The 24,535-nt window shown below is 37.3% G+C and overlaps 1 protein-coding gene across 3 annotated transcripts in view; it reads right to left on the bottom strand.

The window, feature by feature from the left end:
* SASH1 (SAM and SH3 domain containing 1) overlaps positions 1 to 24,535 on the bottom strand; it is a 535,689-nt gene that overhangs the window by 510,464 nt on the left and 690 nt on the right. For all 3 annotated transcript variants that reach the window (XM_041423458.1, XM_041423463.1, XM_041423459.1), the window contains exon 1: positions 24,391 to 24,535. This exon is cut by the window's right edge and continues 690 nt beyond it. In XM_041423458.1, the coding sequence (XP_041279392.1) occupies positions 24,391 to 24,535 (145 nt within the window). The remainder of the gene's footprint in view (positions 1 to 24,390) is intronic.

Below are 24,535 nucleotides of genomic sequence, written 5' to 3'. Positions count from 1 at the left end.
TACAGCAAAGGTCTGCTCTGAGTTGTAATAATGTAACAAGAACAGTTCTATGCAAACTTTTTGTGATGCGTTGTGCACACTGCTGCAGTAGAATGCTAGCTTTGAGCACATGAAGGAAGAAAGACAATGGGGAAAAAGGTTGCTCTTATTCATTACAGAATAAAAAAAACCTCTGGAAGCACAATCAATTGCAACAAATTCTGACCATAAGGAGGTCAGGTTTTTGGCGGAGGGACAACCCCACACGTATAGGTTGTCAGCAGACAGACAATCTGCCATGGTATACCAAGACCCAAGTTTATTTTGGAATACTGATGTGCAAACCTTAAGGGTAAAAACAAACATAGATAATGTAGATGGGCCTTAGAAGATCCCAGTTACCTAAAGCAAGTCACTTTATCCACCAGCATTTAGCTACTATTCAAACATTCAACAACAATAACTATCAGTTTATATGGCAGGCCACTTTATGTATTCCCCATAATACGAAACCAACTTTCCCAAAAAGCCACCATACTCACACACACAAGGTTTTATACTTGGGCATAGGATGGCTATACTAACCTATACTTCCATCACAGCCTTCTTTGTGTTGTCTTTACACAGCTACATTTCCTTCCTTGTTTCCAAAAGACAAAGAATAAACTTGTGATGACTCTCCTGCATGGCCTCAACCCCATCATATCCCTTACTTCCACCTCCCACATTCCTTATCTTGCAAGTCTTACATCAAAACTTACTTTTTTTTCCCCAAAGTCAAACTATCACTTCAATTTTCCAAAAAAGAGTATCACCATTTCCCTAGGGGGTAGAGAAAAAACAAGCCCTAAAACACAACACAATTTTATTTAAGCAAGTCTGTACTTCAAATAAAAGTACTCTATTCCACATTGACCATTTAAGCTCTTGTTTAAAAAAACCTATGACTGCTGGTGTTTTTTTGTGAAAAAAACCCCAAAACATTAAAAAAAAAAAATCTCACATACTTAATAAAAATACTGCTTCCCAAAGTATTGTCATAAAAAATGAAACCATCTTTACTATCCAAGTAAGTATAACAACTGGTTTTAAAATTTAGAAAGGAAAGTGAGAAGATTCTGAAGTTCTGGGATTATAGTCAGAAACCCTGCAAAAAGAATATAAGATGCAAACTCAAAAGAGCTCATTTATCTATCAGTGACACATAGCAAAACAACTAAAATGTAGCCACTCACAGCAGTATACATTTGACACAACAACAAACCCCGAAACATCTTCTCTAGCCCTTGTAAGGCAGAGGGTCCTGTTTGTACCACTCTCCTCCTTTATACTTGGAGCAAGAGAATAATAAAGTTCTGGCCTGCCTTTTCCTCAGTTAATGTATTGCTTCTATTCACACTCATGAGATGTCCTTGGCAACTAACGATTTACCTCACCTGTTCCAGACACAAGCTGATTGTAATAAATTAATCTGGCTTTCAACACTACTTCTCCCATCCATATGGCCCCTACTATACATTCATAATTAATCTACAGTGTTTTCTGAAACAAGTGGTGCTGGTGAAGGAAATGCTCACACAGTAAAACAATATTCCCATGTATTTTAAATGGGCACAGTTTAGAATGAATATATTCAGTACTGAAACTCAGCTTAGTCCTAGGACTGATGAGTCACAAGTGTCCGGATCCAACTGAGCCCTTAAATGCTCACCTTTTACAATTATATTTGGGGCAACTACTGAAATAAAGTGTCTGCTACATGCTGCTTCATAGACAAGTGATAGCACTACTGCTGTAGGAACTAACACAAGGCATTAATAATGCAGACAATTACTATGATCTCACTCACACTTGGAATTATGTAAACCCATGTCAGCTGCTGCCATTTTGTGTGTTCTCTTTATTGCTCACTTTCCCCAATTTAATAATATTTTAGAACTTATAAGTAATTCAAAGCATAAAACTATGCCTTATCTCCCTTTCAAATCTTCACCACATAAGCTTCAATATTTTGGTTGTTGATGTAAAGCATTGCACACTTTGGTACTGCATATGGTGAAACATATAATAAAGCCTCAAAAATGTTCAAACAGATCATTTGCAATGTATCAAGAGAGAAACCAGTAAGGAAAAAAAAATGGTATGAGCTATCCTATCTCTCACTTAATCACATCACAAAAAATGAATATAAAAGCCTATTTAAACAAAAGTCATTCTAGGACAAGGAAATGACAATTCTGATTCAATAAGAAACAGAAGAAGGTATGGCTGTGATGCAGTTCTGTTATTATATCCAAAATAATTATCCCAAAGCAAATAATGAAGTGGCTCAGTTTTCCTAGACTCCATAAATCTATTTTGTGACACTATGATTTACCACACATCATGCCTTAAAATTTGTGGCATCCACAACATAAATCTAGATTTGTTTTACTCAATATTGTTCATCTGCTACTACTGTTTCAGTATGAAAAAAACACACAAGACAAATCATACCAAATTCAACTCTGCACTGACTCTGCTAAAGTTCTGTGACATTGGCAGCAATCCCTGCCCCTCATATTTTGTGAGCAGTCAAACAAAAATCCCAACCCTATACACTGTTGCTATACAGGCACACAGGCAGAATACATCTACATTCCTACAGAACCAAGCTGACCTAGAAGAAAGCACCAGTCTCTTTGACAGCTCGAGAAAATCAGCACACACTTGCTTATGGCAGCACATTGTCTACCTGCCTTGCACACAGATGTGCTACGAAAGGGCCTGGAAGCCCAAGACAGTCTCAGGCTGCAGGTGCAAGCACTCCAACAGCGCAAGTAATACTGCACTCAGACATCAGAGACAAGATGCTGCTCTACCATCAGCCAACTGATGCTGCCCAGACATCAAAAACAGAGATGAATGTGGCACCTTTCACTGCTGGCAATCTCCAGCATCCTGAGCACCATTTGCAGGCACCTAAAAGCTTCCCATGTAACCTTTATGGAGCTGATTATATAAAAAAGATGGAAGTGACTGGACCTTTTGTTGATAAACAAATCCAGCCTTTTGTTGATTAAACAATCCCATCAAGTTACACTCCAATCTCATATGCAGTTACTGCAACACCGCTCAAACTCATGTTTTGTATTTGCCACAAGGAAAACTGTTCATATAAATTTAATTTAAGTATTCATATGAGACAACTCTACATCCTAGCAGACTCAAGGATCTCCTTTATACATATAGGCTTAATCCACACGTACCTTCAGTAATTTCCATATCATCTTTTACTACTTCCAAGATTCATCTTAGAAGTATTCAGTTCATCCCTGTGTACCCTAGTTTAGTCCAGATACTTCAAATACTATTTTTGAGCCCAAAGGCTTACCCAGCAGTCTAACTCTACAGAACAATGAAGACTTAGCTAATTATGCTAATTAAGGTAATTAGGCAGCTTTAGCTAATGTATGTTAATGCAGCTGGTTTCAGAATATTTCATTTTAAAAGGCGAACATAATTCAGCATGACTTAAGGCAAACAGACACTTTTACAGCAAGTGTTAGAAAACAGCTGTAGTGAGTTGTTTTGCACAGGAAACTATTGCTGCCATACTCCCACAGAGATAAATGCTCAGGGGACTCAACATTACTTAACAAATTGAGAAGACTAAGCTCAGCTACAAGACAGTGAAAGTATAACTTGTACATCTACCTAATATATGTGCCTTGCTGGCCAGAAAATTCCCAGCAGAATTTCAGAGTCAACACCTAAGTCTGAACTGTGCAAATGCTGCTATAATCCAGTTAGCTTTAACTTGAAACAATCTCACTTTGCCTTTGTGCAGGCAGAGGTCACGATTGTAAAAAAAGTCATGGGTCTGTCTTGCCTTTTTAGACCACAAATACCTTATTCAAGCTAAACCTTCAAAATAGAATTAGCAAAATATAATGCACTTTTAACATTATATTCTACTCCAAAACAGATTGAATATGTAAAAGTATTTCAGGGTTAAATAGGCATTAACATAATCTTTGATTTTGCTAACATAAAGATTAGCTACAGATTACTACTGGCCCATGAAGGTCCAAAGGCCCCAAATGTAAATTCTATTGCTAGGCTGAGCTTCAAGTGATACATTCATCTGAAATCTGGCTTACTAAAATATAAAATGGACACTTACATTTGCAAGCCATACCTCCTTCTCATCTTGCTGCATAAAAACAATAAGACCCTATTAAAAAAATAATATGAATATTTGGTAAATAAGAATAAGGCTAGAGAAAATAAGTGTCAAAAGAAACAGCCAAATTTAAACTCTGACCTACAGTCATTTAGGGTAACTAGCAGGGTAAAAGGCCAATAACCTGTAAAACTAGAACAAGAGACTTCATATTTTGGTAGAAAAAAAAAGGTGCTGATATCTTTGCAAGAAAGAATTTAACATGGCAATTGACAATTATGATTAAATAAAACTAAGAGCTGCAGTGTGCATACTAGCAGTCTATCCCATTTTTGCTTGCTGTTTATCTTATTTCCTTTTCATTAAGGAAATGCCTCTTTTCCCTACATGGAACTGTAGTGACATTTGACAAAGTAATTAAGAGAAGGATGATCATGATCAGCTGCCTTTGCCCTGTTACCAAACACAGTCAATACACAGTTCATGACTCCAGCAGATGTTCGTGCTTTACAGACTTATTGGAAACTTAAGGTTTTAGTTTTTCTGTCCTTCCTGTATTACATGGAAAAGAGAATCTAAACAGAGAAACCACTGAATTACTAGCAGCAAGTATTAACCCCTCCAACACAGTCTACTGTACTAATAATAAAAAAATAAACTGCCCAACAGTTTTATTTCCACTAATACAGAGCTATTATGAAACAGGCAAGCTTGAATTCTCTTGACAAATGGCAGAAAAGCTTGTTTGAGCAAAGGACTCTGTCAGGGTCATTGGCTACACATCCATCACTCACTACCCCTCCCAGTTAATACTTGGCTAAAATAATCCTGCTCACAAAACATGAATCTACAGTGCAGAGGACAGAGGGTCACATAGTATAATGAGGCAGAGTCAAACTCCGACTGTAAAGAGGCGTTTGTGAATTCCCCCATCACTTAAGTCCTTGCCTCTGCCTCTACTCCATCTCCATTTGCTACTCATCTTCACATGACCATGGACTTGCTCACATCGCAGGATTTATCCAAATCAAAGCTAAGCAGTCTCAAAGGGTACAAATGGAGATTTGTGTGTGGCTGTGCTCAGACAAGATGAAGGAGTAGAAATTTAAAATTAACTGCCTAATAAAAAGGTTGGGTTTGGGGCTTTGTTTGTTTGTTTAAATTGCTTATAAAATGAAGGCCTTATTCTAATACAGACTACTTCAACTAATGCAGTGAAAGTACAGTAGCTAAAATCTAATTTGGCAAAAGGCATCTCTAGTCATGCAAGAATGCAATCTCCCTGAGCAGCTATGAGTATGAGGTTACAGGATAAATGGCTCCTAGGCAAACTCCTTCTCATCCTGACAATTTCTGGGCTTCAAACACTGGAGTTTTGGCTACACCCTAGACACCCATCTGGGCTTCACAAATATATCAGAGATCAGCTGCAGAAACTGGGGATGGATACCAGCTAGGGATTCACAGATCCTCCAGTGAAGAAGCAGAGAAGGAGAAATGAACAGATGAGGCTTTACAGATCAGAGAGATTCTGCAGGGAGCCTAGGCCAAGTCTCATTAGAAATCAAAAGTTCACTCAAAATGGCAGAATATAAATGGAACACTTCAGATGTTTAATTTTAATAAAAAAATATCCAACAATCTCTAAATACAAATAGACTATGGTGAAATTTTTTTTCAGGTTCAATTTTGGTTGGCATCTCTCCTGCTTGATTTTACAAATACTTAAGTCCTTAAGAAAATAATAAAGATAAAATCTTGCTATTTTCAATTCCCAATGCACCTGGTCTCACACTATCATGACCACTAAACAAGGTGCCAAGCTGGAGACAATCTGCCAGAGTGTGCAAAACCCAAAGCAACCAGGACTGAGCTGATGTCTGTTGCACTTCAAAATCCACTTTCTGATGAAGAATCTTAATATGGAAAATTTCTCAAGACCATTCTTAAGAACATTTTACATCAGTGGTATTAATACAAGTGTTAACGCAATGATTGAAACCTTAAGTAGAATTCCACATAAAACACAGGCTAAAATAAAATACTACATTTATTATTGTAACACTATTGGTCAAAAATAATAAATGCCCTACATGAGAGCATGTAGAAACAAACCATTGCCATTCAAATTTTCAGAAACCTCTCTAGTTTTGAGTTTTTTATTCAGTATTCCTAACAGGTATATAATCAGTAACTTTAGCAGTACATTTTACATCGTGACTTAACTGCTAATGTACCTGATCACTATCTTATCTTAGTCAAAATCCAAGTTTAATAAGAACAGAAAAGTGCTCTCTATGCTAATGCTCAAGAATGTTCTCAAGAATCATGTTATTTTTAAAACAGCTTTAACTCAGACTTCCCAAAGCCCAGCTCATAATCATAGAATGGTTTAGGTTGCAAAGGATCTTAAAGACCATCTTGTTCCAACCCCTTGGACATGGACACCTTTCCAGGTTTCTCCTAAACCAGGATGCTCAGGGATCTCCATCTAATCTGCCTGAAACACTTCCTGGGATTAGGGATCCACATATCTGGGCAATGGTTTGCAGTGCCTCATCACCCTCACAGTAAATCATTTATTCCTAATTTCTCATCTAAACCTACTTCCTCTCAGTTTGAAGCCATTTCCCCTCAACCTGTCACTACATGCTCTTGTAAACAGTCTCTCTTCATTTTTCTTGTAGGGTCCATTCAAATAATACTACTTAAAGGTAGTTGTCTGTTCTTGAGTTTTGATGCATGAAGGTACAAAAAAAAAAAAAAAAAACCACAGAAAACTGAGAAAATGGACAGAAAGAAGAAATGTGAGCAAAACTCCTCTATACACTTATTCTATTCAAAAGGTATTCTAAAATAATTTGCCAGTAAAATAGATCTTTCTGCGTGTTTTTAAGTGAGTGCTCAGAACCTCAATATATTAGCTATTTTTCCAATAATTCATATATACCTAGATATGCATTTGGAGTATGATGGGAAGAAGCAAAGAAAAGGACTTACTTTACATGCCAAACAGAAAGGAGGCTGGCAGCTAACCTTAAATTCTTAAACCATAATAGAAACAAAGGTGAAAAACCCATATGCATATATATGTGACTCTGGCTAATGCAGTCCATCCAAGTCATTTTAGCTGTAATTAATTTCCAGGAACAAAAGGAGATACAAAGGGCTACATGTGTATTCTTTAATAGACAAGATTATAACTAATATAAAGTCTTTCTTAAATTTACTGTTATCATCTATTAAATAATAACTAATTTTACAGCTTTCTAATGCGTAGCTCTTAATCTCTAAATCATTGACCATAACTAATAAGCAGTGTAATAGTGTGAGTATCTGAAGTAAAACCACAGACTGCAATTTTGTTGATTGTAAATCACAATCATTTTAATGAAAAAGCAACAGCAAATCTCTGTAATTACTGGGTGCATTTTGAATCACTTTTATGATTACTGCTCTATACCCATTAAAAATCCAAAACACTGAACTGCACAGGGTATAAAACTAGAATTATGATATACTACAAACTGTAATTGAAACCCATAAATTCCCTTACCAGTATTCAAAGTTATTTTGTTGCCAAGAATTGCAGCCCTGCAAATTTGACTTTACAAAATTTTCTTACTTTATCTAAGAAAGCAGTAGGAGCAAGGATAGTAGTAGTTGCTTTGAGATATGTAAATAAAAAATTAAAAACATCAAGGGTCAGATTTGGCACCCCTGCTTGTTTATGTAATACATGCAGCTACCAAATTTGCCAATTAAAAAAAACTGTTCTAAGTCCCAGAAGCAAAAACTGAAAAGGTCAGCAGTGGTATACATGCAATTTGGACCTTTAATTAAACACTTCAAGACACAACTTGTAACACCTGGGATAACTTACCACCTACATCACTGTCAGGAATATTCTACAAAGTAGTGAAACACTGTATATAATTTTAGAAAGAAAACAAAACAAGAGAAACCCAGGAAACAAAAAATAAAATGTTTACACATTACTTGAGCAATCTACTGCATTTCCTCAGTAATAAAAAGAAAATTGGCTTCTATAAACATATGCTTATTTTTAGGAGAGGTGGAAAGGAAACCAGGAAAGTTAAATATCTCATAACAGGAAAAGACTTTAATGTTTCTAGAGATATCAAAGTGTATACTAGCTAGACATTCATAAAATACTAGATAAAAAACTCTGAAACAAACTCTGATTCAGATTTAAATGATATTAGCAGGAAAGGGATATCAGAATATTTGAGGTTATGGGCTATTTGAACAAGGAGAGACCAGGAGAGCTTTCCTTGTTTCAGCTATCAGAACAAAGGCATTGAATAGATACACCTGCTCTTACTGTGCTGTGAGTGTGGGCTATCCCTCAAATGGGGACTGTTCCTGCAATTAATCTCTTCATGCAAGGAGATACACACACCCATGTTGGAGACTGTGCACAGGGCACAGTGTATTGTTACGCAATACCCTACTTAAACAGGTCACGAATATTTTCTAAAATATGAAAACCAAATCTACAATAAATGAAGGCTGAAAATTAGAGGACAGCTTCTGTTTAATAAAACTGAAAAACACTTTTGACGATCTTGCAGAGCTTCTCTTAGGATGACTGATAGGAATAAACCAGCTGCTAAGTCAGAAAGATTCCTCCACACCTACATACTCGTGTCATTGTCTGCTTCAACTGGTCACTGAAGTGTATTTTAGTGTGCAATAAAAATTGCTTTTTATTCTGGTGAGGGTTTTCCTCAATTAATGATACTGAAAAAAAAAAAAAAAAAAAAAAACAAAAACAAACCAAAAAAAACCAAACAAACAAACAGTAAGAGACAATTTGCAGATCCTTCCTGCAGAACCTCCAGGGACAGAGTTTGAAGAGAACAAGGTAAAAACTACACTTTGCCTTTCCTCTCTTCACCCTTTCTTTTCCTTTCCTCCCCACCCACCCCTACATCTCCCAGCTTCAACACAGTAATTTCTATATCATGAGATTATACATTCTATTCTATAACAACCTATTAGGAGCCACTGTCATGGTTGAAAAAGTATTCTTTAATCTACAAACCCCTTTAAACAGATTTATAACTCCCTCTAAGTTATTTCCTAATTTCCCCAAAGCTCCAGGCTAGGAGCAACTGCAAAATTTTTCCCCTAAAAGCAACATATTGAACTGTTTGTTTTCAGGAATTTTGTGGTGAAAGTGGGTAACATCAGTATTATTTAAGAATGTTTGCTATTTAAAAATAAACTGTTGAAAACACCAAAGTTCACATAAATAGATGAATGTGTGGTTCAGCAATTAAGAAAAAAATCTCCAGTATGCTTTAGCTTGCCCCCTTCTCATTAAGATCTGCATTTGTGAATCAAAACATATTCAGTCCATTAGGATGATAATGCAGAAAACATTCAAAGACATTGCATGGGCTCCCACTGCATTAGACAGAAGATCTGCTGATTATACAATAGGGACTAAGATATACAGCACCACAGAGATACAAACATGGGGATTTTCTCATTTATCCCTTCCATTTCTCTAAGTCTTGAGGAAACACAAGAGTGACATTTTTGGCTTTCTTTTCTCTTGCTTGTGCATTTCAACTGTCCAGGGCTTTTCCAGGAACTTGATTCCTTCCAGCAGCACATCCCTTCCCCTGATGAAATTACTGTGCAAGGTTTCATTATACCGTGCATAAATCCTTTGCAGACTCTGCTTTTGCACACACACATTCCTGTAGCACCTACAGACGAATCCTGCTCAGGCACAAAGTGTCTGAGCAGAAGAACAAAGTTAACCTCAGTTCCCTCTACCCACCAGAAAACCAGCAGGAGCTGAAACACAGAGGACACAGGTGGCTCTGACAGACACTGTTAACACCTAGGGGTTAACTCTGTTAACATGATAACCCACGTAGGGGTTAACAGCTGTGCAGAGGCCCTCGCCTACAAGGCTGGGTTTATGATCACAGCATGGGCAGAAATCTAGACTGCATGCAAGGAGATGGGCTGCTGCTCAGCAAGAAAACATGCTACCCTTGCCCAAAACTGGTGGTGTAAGTGACCAAGAGCAGTGAAATTTTGGGTAAAGGAAGATAACAGAAGGTTTAAACAAATGTGTATTGTTGGAACAAGATTTTTATGCTGTACAGAGAATACTTATTAACCCTCCCACATAAAAATGCTTCTGTTTCATTAATCAAAAAGTGACAGGATGTTTAACAGTCAACATAGACTTGTCTAGAATTGATTATGTCAACTCAACCTAATTTCTTTGTATACCAGACAAAAAATTGCCACAAAAAAAGAAATAAACGAATGCCAAAAATCTTAGCTTCAATAGATCTTTTGATGTTGTTTCATTAGACATTTGGATTAGAGAAGCATAGTATAAATCAAAATGAAAAATGAGTACAAAATATGAGTAAAATGTATTTTTACAAGCACAAAAAGAGATATCAAGACAAGTTTTGCAGGGGGCTATCCTCATTAATCACTGGTTTTAGTACTGATATGGGTAGAGAAATAGAATGATTTTTTATATCACTAGACCACATTCAACTAGCTAGAGCATCAGTGTACAGAAAAACAGGCTTAGACTTCCAAATGGCTTACACTGGAGGGAGAGCCTGGTAAATACAGGAATGTTATTCATCAGGGACAACAGCAAGAAAGCACAACTGACCACAAAGCAGTGCATACACCAATGATGTAAATTAAACATCTGGCTCTGCTGCCCAAGGTCTCAGGGCCACTTCTGGATCCAAGGCATGAATCCACAGTATCACAACATTAGAAAAGGATAACAGCCATATGGGGGAAAACAAACCAAATTGCCAACTGCAAAGAGTTATGCCCCACACCAGCAAGGCCGCAGTGGGATTCAGTAGCCACAGCCCTTCAGTCCAACAAGGGAGGGGACCAGCTTCAAAGAACCAGAATTGACCTAGCAAGTAAAACCTAAAAGGAGAATTAATGAATCATCTTTATTAGTTAAGCAAACATCTTTAAGTAGAACTCAGTAACATCCTTGAGCAGATAAAGCTTGTCACCAGAAGAGAAGACAAAAACATATATTCTCCATGACCATGGCAGACATGGCAAAAACTAACAAGCTAAAACTTGCATGGAAGATTCAGGAAAAAAAAATATAACAGCAAAGACAGTTTAATGTTGTCAAACAATTAATAGCCAAGATTAAGATCACCAGTAATGTGACCTTTGAAAAGTTATACAACTGCTTGTCAGTCACCAGTTTCAAAATCCAGCTTACGGTTGAGGAAAAAAATACTTACCAGTATGTCACCTCTACTCAAAGGTATTAGACAAGTATTTCAGTCACAAAAACCTTCAAGGGTTAGAGCTACCAATTAGCTGAACAGCAGCAGGACATTTAACTTCCTATGTAAATCTGATGTCACATAAATAGAATTATTTTTACAACTCAGGCAACATCCACTTGGTCAAATCTTAGATACATTGAAAGGGAACATAATGAAAATGGCTGAACCATTTTCAGTCCTTTTTCTGGTATTTAGAAATACACATTTCCATGCAGCACCACCACTTATTTGTACAGGAGAAAAAAAGAAGCTTATATAAAACTGCAAGAAACATTCTTCAGCTGCATGCTGTCTAAACAACATCCAGAACTGTGATTTAAACATGAACCTCTGAAAAAAAATACACTTTTCTTTTCCAATTTTTTCTTGTATTTAAAAGACACTGACAGTATTTGGAAAGCCAGAGTTTAAATATTCTTTATACATAGTTTTGGGGATATAGAAAGAAAACATCCTTAGGGTGTTATTAGCATACCCTTTCAGGGCTTTTTTTTTCCAGGCTGATGGTGTACATGAGCACAAGCAATGGACTCACAAGTCTAAAAAATGCGTGTATTTATCAGAAAAGAAAGCAGAAACCATAGATTCTGAAGAAAAAGCAATGGAACACATGGGCAGACAGCCAACAACTCCTCTGAACACTTCCACCTTTAGGATTGCTCAGACACAAAAGCAAACCAATATACTCATCTCCAAACAAATCCCACCCCTTCACCAAAGTCTGAGTGATCTCATTTTCAGGGGATACAGTTTCAGAACAGCACAATACAAACCCACAGTGAAAAAACCCTTCTTTACTAAAGCTCATACCACCTTTCCAAGTTTTGCTCCTCCCAGGCAGTTTAAGTCTAGGAAGTCACCAATAATTAAAATATGGAATTATTTTTCTTAAATAGGTTAAAAATCCTTTTGAACAAGATATATATCATCAGTAGATAATTACATGATCAATTTATTCCACTCCTTGACCTCTCAATATTTATGATGTACCAAAAAAAAAAAAAAAAAATCTCATTCTTACATTTTCTATTCCCTAACTTCTAGCTGAAAAATGGAAAACTATCCAGAATTTCACCAGACTGTTTGACAGGCTACAACTTAAGAGCCTCTAAACTGGAAAAAGAAAAGAAGTGGGTGGGCATGGTGGGGGAGGGGAGGGTTGGGTGGGAGCGAGAAAGAAAGAGAAAAAGGCAAGCAAGCAGAAAAAAGAGGTACAGATTTATTTAACAGCATTTGGCTGACAACATTTAGTGTGGGGGGGAGGAGCACCCACAATCTCAGCAGCTCATTCCCAGGAGAAGGGACTTTACCAGCTCGTGAAAATAACAGCTAATAAAAATATGCTCTAAAAACTATTTAAATCTAGGCAAGATTTCAATCAGAAACCATAATGGTTACATTTTTTATTTAGTACTTTGAAAGCACAGTTGTAGCTCCTTGGCAAAACCCTCAGTTCATTCCCAACAAAATCAATAGCAAAATTTCCACTAACTCACATGATGGGAGTAATGGCCACAGCCTACAAACCTGACAGAATCTAGTGTAAATATGCTTTTAATTTGAAAACCCTACTATAGAAATGCTAACTGATCACACTTAAAATGCAGAAATTTCCGCTTCTACCTAAGACCTATTTACCCAGCATCATACTATTACATATTCTGCAGGTCTCACCTTCAAGCAGCTAATGAGCAGACCACAAAAAAGTACAGCAAGAAAAAAAATTCAATTCTGTAATCTGTTCAGGTTTTAGTTTTAGGGGTTTTTTAATGCTTTTAAATATTCATACATGCCCTAAAACCCATGTAATATTAAACCCATAAATATTTCTCTGTTAGTTTATGATTGTCCATGAGATAAACATAACCAGCAGTAGATAATTACTAATCAGGTACCTATCTGAAAGAGTCTAGAGAAAATTAGGGGTTTTTTTTGGTAAATGGAACACTTAGCAAGACAAACACGTGCTAAAATAAAGGAAGACAGATCAAAAAGAGAAGAAGGAAAAAAAAAAAAAGGTAGCAGAAAAAAAAAAAAAAAAAAACAACCCACAAAAGCTACCAAAGAGCACATAAGTTCTGGGAGGAGATGGATAAAGTAACAAGGTGCTAACGATAGCAACCGAGTCATTCTGAAATCATTTTTGGGATGCCAACTCTAAAAATTTAGAGCAGAATTTAGATACCCATATTGATTTGAAGGCAAACCAAAGCTAGCACTTAGCTAGAAATAACACATGCAAACTTTCAATTAGACAACTATGAAATGAAAAACTATCAAGTACATGAAGCACATATTCATACTGCATACTGCACAAACTATCAGCAAAAACAACAATAAAAGGAAGACTTTAAAGTCAGAATGCGCTAAGAAAAAGTATCACATTGTTCTTGTCTAGTTGTATGGCAAATTCAAATTACAGAAAAATAGTTTTCCATTGCAAACATGACAGGAGATACAAGGAGAAGAAAAGGAAAATAAGCTCTTGAAATTCCTTCACTACCTTCACCTTGAATTTAATTCATATTCACTATAAGTACAAAGCTGCTACTTATTATTGAGAAGGTGATACACATTTCCTTGTCCCTGTAGGAAGAAATATACTTGGCACAAAGGAATTTCTGCCTTATTTTCCAAAATGAGATCAATAATATTAACTATTACTTCAATTTCAGCCACTAAGAGGTCTATAAAACAAATTCTATAAAAACCTAGGCAAAACCATGCTTCTTCCAAACCCATCACACACAAATAGAGGAAGGATATACAGCAATAGTTTATTTCATGAGAGACACCATAGGAACTGACTTAATGAATCCAGTGGTTGCATAAGCAGTTCTTTTTAATACACACAAGTTAAAAATATAAATTTTCTTTTAAGTGTGTTTCCAGCTCTATGATGAAACAATTCCTTAGGGAAATACCTCAATCCTTTACAACTTCTCATAGAGGTGAATTAATACCTGCTACTGAATCTCATAGGAAAGCCACCCAATTTCATAAGCAATACAATGTTGTATAAAAAGCACAACACCCAAAGCAGTACATACTTGCTACAGTATCAGCCTAAGACAACCTCCACAAGAGATTCAGAACATCTCTTATTATGATAATCCTTGTTTTCAATAACATGCATAAAACTTACCTATGACGAGTCATTGCAAGCAAAACTCCCTTGAAAAAATACTCCCACACAACTCAAGGTTATGCAGTGCTACTCATATTTATAGAAGTAAATGAGCACTGAGGCCACCAGCCTGGGAGCACTTTGGAGCAAGCCTGGCTTAGCTGATTCTCATCACTGCCTGATAGCAAATAAGCTCCCTTCCTTTCACTTGATGGCACAGAGAACAAAAAATTTCCTGGGGAACTATTGCATCAGGACCCAAAACACTACTGAAAAGAGAATTTTTCAACATTGCTTCAAACTAAGAGGTTTTAGACCACAAGCCTGAGAAATATTGAAGAATTTTGTCTTAACCTTTGCTAGGGATACAAATGTTACTTCTTGAAGGGATACAAAATGAGTGACTGGGGGGGTTTGTTTGGTTTTGACATTACTGGTAATGACACATACACATTTTATCACTTCTAATCATTGGCTCTATGAAGTATGTCCCTACTGTGTGTAATTTTTAGAGCTGGACAGAGACCAGCTAGTGGTATTCTTGTCAAACTTCCTGTTGCTCCATCCTACTCCACAAACTACAGAGCATTATTTTTAACACTGTTCAAATAGTAAGTGCATGTGAAAATGCTCTCTCTGAAACACTCTCTTGGCAAAATCTTATTTAGAAGTTATCACAGTAAAGTCCAATAAGTTTTCTTCACATGAAAACAGCAGGTTAAATCAAAATTACTCTTGTTTTAGTCCCATTTCCTTATTTTCTGTTTTCTCTTCTCCTCTTTTAAATGTTAATACCTTATAAGGAACAAATTTGGTTAGCAATTTCAATTTCCACCATTAGTTTCTACAAGTTAGTGTTTTAAAATGAGATCCCCTTCTGATGTTTGGTATGATGTGAGCAAGAATGCAGACTCAGAGGCTGAAATAGCCATTTGCCCTTATATTTAGGTTGAAATTTTTACCTTAGGAACCAGAACATGAAGACCTATGATAGTCTTGATGATTCTTTATTCTGGTACTTTTCATTCCCTAACTGCAGAAAAACCTTTGCTAAACTAATTACTGGATATTTAGGGGGAAACCTTAACTATGAGGCAAACAAGAGGTCAGAGACGCATTTCTATAAAAATTCTTAATGCAGTACAATACAAGCAGTTATAAGTAGAAAAGGTTTAAATAAAATCTCAAGAAAAACATTTGGCAAACAAAAAACAACAGGACAAGAATTCAGAGATATTGCAATTAGAAGCAATTATTATTATCATACTATTAGAATGAGATAATTAAGTAAAAAAGAAAAGCCTTTCAAAATTTTTGCATTGAAGGCATTTTGTATTGAGGTTAAAACTTATTTTTTTAAGAATACATTGAGTCCTGCTTCAAAAAGACCAAATCAGTCCCATACACCAGTTCAAAAGCTATTATACATCTTCCTTTTCCTAGATCAATCCCTTCTTTCTGCCACAAAACGGGCTGGAGGAACTTTGGATGACTGCTTCTTGTGGCAGTTTTAAGATTGAAATTTTTAACATCAAAGTTCAGAGCTTTCATTTATGAGAACAATCTGGGTTCAGCCACCTGTGTAAGTCAGTGGGAAGGCAGCTGGGGACACTGAGCACAATGGGCAGAGAAGTGATTGCCCTGCTCTCCTGAGTGGGAGAGAAAGTTTCTGTTCTCATTAGAACAAAAGAGAGGAGAGAGAACGATCCAAACAGCAGCCTGAGACACTGGGCAGCAGGAGAGGGAGATGGAATGAAACTCATACAGAATGCACATTAGGAGAAAAAAATGTTAGGGAGACCAAAGGCAAAAGATGTATATTCTTAGGTGGGAAAAACATTGTTTTTAGGGAAGAAGATAGTGTATTTTGAGGCAGACTTTGGGGAGATAATTTTGGAGAAGTCAGGGAATGGGTAGCTCTGGGGTACACAGAAGGCTCTGGGAAGGGCTGGGAAATATGGAGCCCAAAGACAGAGGTACCACTTCCAGCAAACTTCTCTATCAACAAACTAAGGAAACTAATGCAAAAATGGCACACACTCCTAGTTTTGTCTGAAGGTTGTTTTGTTATTTCCTCTATGGAATATACTTACTAAGTTTTTGGTTTATACTGGCTTTTGGCCTTCTTCACAGCATGAATAGCTTAGTTACAGAACTCAGCCACCGAAGCTCTCAATGCCTTTTTCTCCTAATAAAAATATTTCCTTCTGTGCATGTGAAAGCATGGCCAAGTGGCCACTTAACTAACTCTGGGGAAAAAAACCAAAACAGTACAAGCTTCCCTCAGGCCCTGACTGAAAGACAAGCAGTTTTTTCCCAGCTTTTTAGCTCTTTTCTTAACCAGGCCTAGTTTACTGTGTATTTTTTGAGGCACAGACATCAGAACCAGACTTAATTTCCCCAAAAGATTGACATCATGTGCAGTGATAACACCACATGCCTGCACCAGGGTGTTTTTCCTCAAAACTAATGCAATTATTCTGGGAAAAATCCCAAATGTGTAGAAGACATACATTTGTACCTGCTTATAAGGTTTATTTGCCATACATTACTGCTATTTCTCCCTGATTTTAAGTTACTGAGAGGACAGTTGTAAACGACTATGTTAGCTTCAACCAATACACATCAGTGGAGATTTCAGAGAATATTTACCAAACATTTATTGTTTGAATATTACCAAATATTTATCTAGCACAGACCTGTAAGATCTATGTTCAAAAGTCTGCCTCACTACTGTTTGAGCTGCTAAAGGTGATACTTAAAGATCTGAACATTTCTAATTTTTTTTCATGCTACTGTTGTATTTACCATTCTAAACTCATGTAATCCTGTTCTTGTCCACCACCACAATTACAGCCTGTAAGGGTATGCTTGTTAGCTGATTTAAATTTGAACACCTCACTCAAAAAGCAGCATCAAATGAAATCCCTCGCAAAACCCCCACTGACTTCACTGGGAATGAGACCAACTGGAAGAACGGGGCTCCCGCGAGAGGCATGAATCACTGTCATTCCCATCCTGCTGAGTTTGTGAGAATGATGAGATACTCTTTGAAGGCCCTTATACTTGCATTTCACGTGACACGTCACTTCTTTTTGTTTTGCAAAATCATAAGAAAAGTTTTTTTACTATCTGAAAGTAACAAACTGAAGAGGCTGGATGAGTCACGGGAGACAGCTTTGGACCAGCTTGTCTCTCAGACTGCCAGAGCCATGGAAGGTTCACCCGAATCTCCCCTTCCTGCTGCACAGCCATTCCCAAAATAATGTGGCAGTGCTAAACATAGTCACGCTGTGCTCTTTTAATAAAAGATGATTCCTGCAGGGTGCACAAGCCACCACATTTGTCAAGATAAGCACATCAATATGAGATGTCATATTAGCCTAGACAAAGAGATTGAACAGATAGCTTTGTCAAACACCAAGCAGAGGGGCTCATTCAAACTGACAAAGAAAGAAATTCAAACATTGAACCTACATTCTAGTATTAACACATTCCATCCTCTTCTGCTGTAGAAGAGTCTCAAGCCAGTAAGCGAGTTCCTGTAAGTGATACAATAAATTTATTCCTAATCTACAATAATTTATTCCTATAAATTCAAACCTCTCTGCTGCACTTATCAAAAACTCCATAATGGCTGCTAGCATGTTTCAGATTATGTTTGGATCTGTACACCTTAGTGGATAGGGACCCTCCAGAATGACATATGCACACAGGATATAACTAACATGGAGAATTAACAAACATAAATAATTGCCATGCAGCCATGCCACCAGTCATTCCTTGATCACTTTTCTGTTACTTACACATAAGGAAGCTTACTCTTAATCCAAAGGCAATAGACAAAGACACTGCAGCAGTGGGTCCTCATCTGTCTAAAATCTGTCATGACTTTAAACAAATTATTCGATTCCATGTCAGAAATCAAGGACACAGCTGCCCATATTATGGAAAATGTGAGATATTCATATTGGTCATATGCAAAACCAGAAACATGGCTCACAAGATTACTTCTTTGGTGAAAAATTATCTTGGGTTTTTTTGTATTCCACATGTGTAGCTATGTGTGTCGGCTTAATCATCCTACACATGGCAGAGGCAGAAGCTATGGGGGTGGGGGTAGGGTTGTGAATATAAATATTTTCCTTAAAACGCATTTACATTTCAGAAAGACTTAGGATCACCAAACTTACTTAAAACAAGACAGGTTATCAGTGTATGGAAGTGAAACTGGTAAACAGACTTTTGTCACACCCTTGAGGTGCAGTATTTACACAAAACCCCACAGTAGGTGGGGAAAATCAGTTCAGTTTTGCGCTACAGAGCTCTGACTGAATGAAGACTTTTGGGGGAAGGAAAAAGCCCTCAAGGAACTACCAGAGGCTAGGCATTTCTCTTTTGCCAGGAACCTTTAAGTTTAGCTTTTCCTTCAAACTTAAGAGCCTTGTGGAGGATGTAGGAAGGATTCCCCTTGCAGGGCAGCTGCTCAGTCCCACACAGCTCCTCTGCCAGCCCACACCTCGATCAGAGCTCAGAAATTACTCTTAACACAATTGTGGAAAGGGGTCAAGGAGCTGTGGAGTTGATACTATTCTCTCTCAGAACTCCACCTGTAATGTACCCTAATGAAATCTTCTTTCCCTCTTAACTGAAAAATAATGAAATCCATGAAGATTTGCATTCAACATTTCCAGAGGAGATTGAATACACTTTAAAATATTCAGGAACAATTCAAATGCAAATAGAATATAGTACTGTATTGTTCACATTCTGCAACATTTTGCTTTAATAGGCTGATTGGAAGATCTTTTCCAGTTTGTTTTCTGTGAGTTTAATAAACTGGGACTTTGAAACAGCTGCCAAATATATGAGGTGCTACGTTTTCTTTAAAAGAAAACAGAGTTGTGAAGTCAAAGGCAAATTCAGTGGTATCTTATATAAAATACCTTTTCACTTCCTGAACATTGCCTGTAGCTTTGCTAATTTATTGCCATGAAAATATTGTTACTACTTAATGCACTAGTACTTCTGTCAATAGGCAGCTTTCCCCAAGGCATATTTGAGAACGCTCTGCTAATCAGAGTTGATACAGTTATTCTAAAGCAGCCAGGTCTTTAGAAAAAGGCTCATGTTTAATTCCAGTACAGGTGAGTGTTGCCATTTCTTCAAAGCACAATATTTTTAATTTGCTGAATTCACTTCTGTAGAAATCTAAAGTACTGATTACACTATCCAGCCCCAGCTTGAACCAGTGTATTTCAAAGCAGTATTGCTGGCTTCTTTACCTCTTACAACTTAACTTTTGTGAAATATTCCTCATTTTGTAGTGGCAAGGATTAAACAAAGACTTAATCAGAACCACAAATCTGTGCTATATTATCAGCACATAACTTAAAAAGAATGTGTTTGGGTGTTTAAGCAGATACTCATTTGGGTCTGACATTTTACTTTTCTACATCTGCTTGAACTCTTGAGATTATGATCTCATGCATCTGAATTTTTAGTGTTTGTTTTCCAAGCATGCTGATAATCATGAAGAGCACAGTGAGTGACAATGAGGTCACGTACGCGTACATATGTCACACTACAGTTTTATTCTCTCTAATAAATATTGAAATCTCCATGACTATAACTTTACTGAGGCTAAGCAAATAATCTTAATTGGTGTGGGAGATTTAATGCATGCATATTTTAATGTACTTGCACTTCTATGCAGATGAAAAATTGAATAAAATTCTTCAAGATATAGGTCAGGCCATTTATTTCAATTAGAAATAATAATGAAATTACAGTAAACTATTAAATGTCACTTAAACTATATTCAAGATAAATAGAGTACTAAATTTCTCTTGGCATGTTCCACAACAAGGTACCCTACTTGTCCTTTTATTGACAAAATTGAATGCTCCTCTGCTCTCTCTTCCACAGTGACATTTAGTGACTTTACTCCTTCTCAAACCAGCATGGACATTATCCATTCTGGCATAAGCCCACCAAAGAAAGAAGTGGTTTTGTGTAAGGTTGATGACTATACTTCTCAGATCCCACTGGTTCAGATCAGCACTGTGTTTTCTTACATTCATCTTCACTGTAATGCAGGGGGTCTGCTCATGTTTGCTTCCTTCTGCTGTCCATTAATTTCCCAAAACTTCTAGGGGCAAAAGACTTTTAAAAGTCTTTCTACATTGTGCATAATTCACTTCCTAATTAATGACAAAATTATAACCATCAAAGATAATTTTTGAGCAGATATTTCAAGATGACAAGATATTTCACTTGGCCATAGGCTCTTTTTTGAAGGGCATTAAATCCCATCACCTCCACAAGAAATTTCTTAGACATGGGAGACTCCTAAGTCTACCAGCCAGCAATAGCAAGCTTGGTGAAAAAACTAAAACAAAGCTTTGAGTACTATGGAGCATTACCAGCATGGAATAAAATCTGACTCCTTTGGAATTCTCCTCAGTTAGTTATCTTCCTTGGTTTACCTGAAATACACATAGGATACAATATAAGGAGGTGAGGCCTCATTCAAATTCTCCATGGAAATAATCAAGATGGCTTATGATAATTCTCTGTGTCTGATGTCACCCACACACATGGCTTCAATTCCAAGTCTGCACGTCTTTGAAGGCATTTATATTAAGCTCTGCTAAGTAGCTGTTAGCCATTTCTGCTGACTGAAATCAAACTAAGTTAAACTAAAATTTACCATAGCAAGAGATTTCTATTCTGCCCACTCTGTTGTTCCACCTTTCATCTGAAACTACAGCAAAAAGGAAAGACAGCTTTTAACATCTCCACAGCCACATACAATATTAATTTTTGATCTTTTGACATGTTTACAGCTCAGCCAACTAGCAAAAGACTCTGAAGAAGCCAGAGGAGCAACACTTCATTTCTCAGGGATGTTTCAAAATAAAACACCAAATCTTGTTTGAGAACTTCTTAACTGAGTCCAAGAAGTACTCCCCAGGAAACAAGTGAAATGCATATACAGATGTACATGTACACACATTTACACACCAGCAGGCTCCTCCTTTCATAGATATTAAGTTCTGTGCATAGCTATTAAGAAGAAAAGATGGCATTCTCCATGTAAGCCATGGAAGTGGAAGACTAGTATGCAGCTCAGCACAACCAGAAATGCAGATAGGTCAGTGGTCTAGTGCCTCACTTCAGAATGTCCACATGACAAGGATGAGTGGTAAATGTATACAAAAAAAACATGACATAAACATCAAGTTGATTCTTCAATCCTGTGTGCTGCAGAAAATATATTCAATTTTTTTGACATGCAGAAGCCTGTATATTATACATATGCTGTATGTTCTATATAAAACTCTAATGCTTAAATTATACCCACAATTTTCTAAAGTTTGGCTTTATTGGATTTTTTAGGTTTTGTTGGGGTTTTTTTTTAAGAGATGCTGCTATAACATGTCTCTTTCCCAAATGCAAAAATACAGTATTTCATCTTTTTTGCTCTAAACAACATCCAATGAATAATGTACAGTGACGTGATCTTCTGCTATTTACTTTAAACCATTTTGGAGATAGATTGCTACAGTGGGTGGCATTCAGAATAATGCATGTTGAGCAACAGACACTCAAATCTTGCCAGCTTTATGCTTTCTTACAACATGCTACAATGTGAAATGATTCACACTGAGAAAAGTTTTTTCTGTTATTGTAAAAAATGATGTTATATGCATTTATTATCCAAAATAAATACATTGACACCACAGCCTGAAAAAAAAATCCTAGGAAAGTAAACTTTGTTTCTCTTTGTATTTCAAAATATTACATTTAGATTTTTAAAAATTAAAGCTGATTGATGCTTTCTGTGTAAGTCAAGCTTGTCCTGACAGTTAATCCACATTATTATCAGACCCATCAAATTAAAATAAATTGAGGTAAAGAAGAAATTAATGCCAAGGATTTGAATTGCCTTGATGTCATATGCTGGCATCTTATAAATTTTACAATTCCCATGGAAGAGTATCACAGAATCATTTAAGCCGGAAAAGACCTTTAAGACCACTGAGTCCATCCATCACCCTGCACTGCCAAGTCTGCCACCAAACCATGTCCCAAAGTGCCACTTCTACACAACTTTAAAATACCACAGAGATAAGGCAGATGATCCACTTGGAAAGACTGAATTGGTAACCAAGAACACACACAAAGTCAAATGGAAGAAGTGAAACATAGCTGTGGAGGTGGCAATGTGGTGCAGCTACACTGACAAGCCATAACTTCCATGGAATTTCTTTTATTTCAAACATGTAATGGTAATTTCAATCTAATGATGTGTTACTCCAAAGCGTGGGGGGAAAGAATCTCCACAAAATGACACAGTAACTTTTGGAAGATGCTGTACTTAGACCATGTTCACGAGTGTTAAATTTGACATAGTATCTCTTACCAAGTCCTCAGCCAGAAGCTCAGGAAAAGGGAACAAATAAATATCCCAAACCAGACAACTGTGCTGTACTTGAGAAGTGACTATGGGCTTCTGTCACAGAGATGTTAAAAAAATGGAATACTGAAATTTGCAGTTTTATTATTTGCACCTTCACAATGTTATCGAAGTTGAATTTTACCCATTATCCTCACAGCCATGTCCATGACAGCAGATAATACATTCTCAAATTTAATTCCTCAAATTTCTGTAAACCTGGACTTGCAGCCCTCACCATCACCTTGCTTCTATACATTCATAAGCATTTCAGAGAGGAAAAAGTACCCACAAGTTCAAGGTCAACATCACCTGCTCGGTCTTTCTGAAAAATGAGACTTCAAATCATTGAAGAAAATATAGGCAACTTGGGTCATCAAAGTACTCTGAAACACTTCACCCTGAACTCTTAAACCCCCATGCATTATAGTACCTTAGTTTCTTCCACAAATAATTTTCTTCTCCACGGTATTATTAATTTTAATCTATTGTTTTACTTATTCTGCATATTACATTTTCAGCAGGAAACCTACCAAAAATTTCAGACAAAACAATTTCAAACTTCCAAAACTGATGAATCTTACATTATAACCTTTTCAAAAGATAAGAATTAGGTAAGCATTGAGGCTTCATCAGCCTGGAATGGACTCTACTGAGATGTACCCTTTTCTGGTCTTTCAGCAGACTGTGCATCCTGGAGACTGACTGACCTGTGCTGGAGCCTGATGAATAGTTTTGACATTGACCAGTCACTACCATCTCCCAGCAAATAAATCCAGGCAACAGTTGGATTCAGCTGCTGGAGTTCCTCCTCCAGCCAGATGACCTGTTGTTTCAGGAGCCATTTCACCAACAGAAACTGACTAAAACAGGACCACTAGCAAAATATGAGAGCAGCCATCCCTCTTGAACACAATGGAAAAGTTTTACAGAAAAGACAAAGAAACGCCCAAACAATTAAGACCATCCTGTCAATTTGTACTTTCCCACCTCAAACTAAACCAGACTAAAAGAAACGGTTAATGAAAAAAAAAAGGGAGGCGAAACCAAAACACAGCACCATGCTGTACCACCAGTGCCAAAAAGTGCTGGTGGATCTGACCTTTGTTGGCCCCACCACTCTTAACACCTTGCTGGTGCTCAATCCCTACCGTACTGCCCTCCAAAACGCTACAATGGAGAAACTTAGCACCGGTACATGGCAGAGGCGAGACCAGGCCCTGCTGGACCCCCATCTCCAGCCCAGCCGCCCCGCTACTCCTCCACGCCCGACAGCCACGGCTCCTCCCGGGGTGGCGGCCGGCAGGGACCCCCTTACCTTGTTGGAGTAGGGCGGTTTACTCAGGTTGATGCCGTCGCGGATGAGCTTGTCCCGGATCATGATCTTCAGCTTCAGCCTGGGGTACGCGACCAGCCCCCCGCCGCCGGCCGCCCCCCGCCGTCCGCCGGGCCGGGCCCTGGGG

The sequence above is a fragment of the Onychostruthus taczanowskii genome, unplaced genomic scaffold, assembly GCF_017590055.1.
Source record: "Onychostruthus taczanowskii isolate IOZ18803 unplaced genomic scaffold, ASM1759005v1 scaffold78, whole genome shotgun sequence".
Classification (NCBI taxonomy): Eukaryota; Metazoa; Chordata; class Aves; order Passeriformes; family Passeridae; genus Onychostruthus; species Onychostruthus taczanowskii.
The sequence above is the reverse complement of the archived record's forward strand: the minus strand, read 5'-3'. Positions and strand labels throughout refer to the sequence as shown.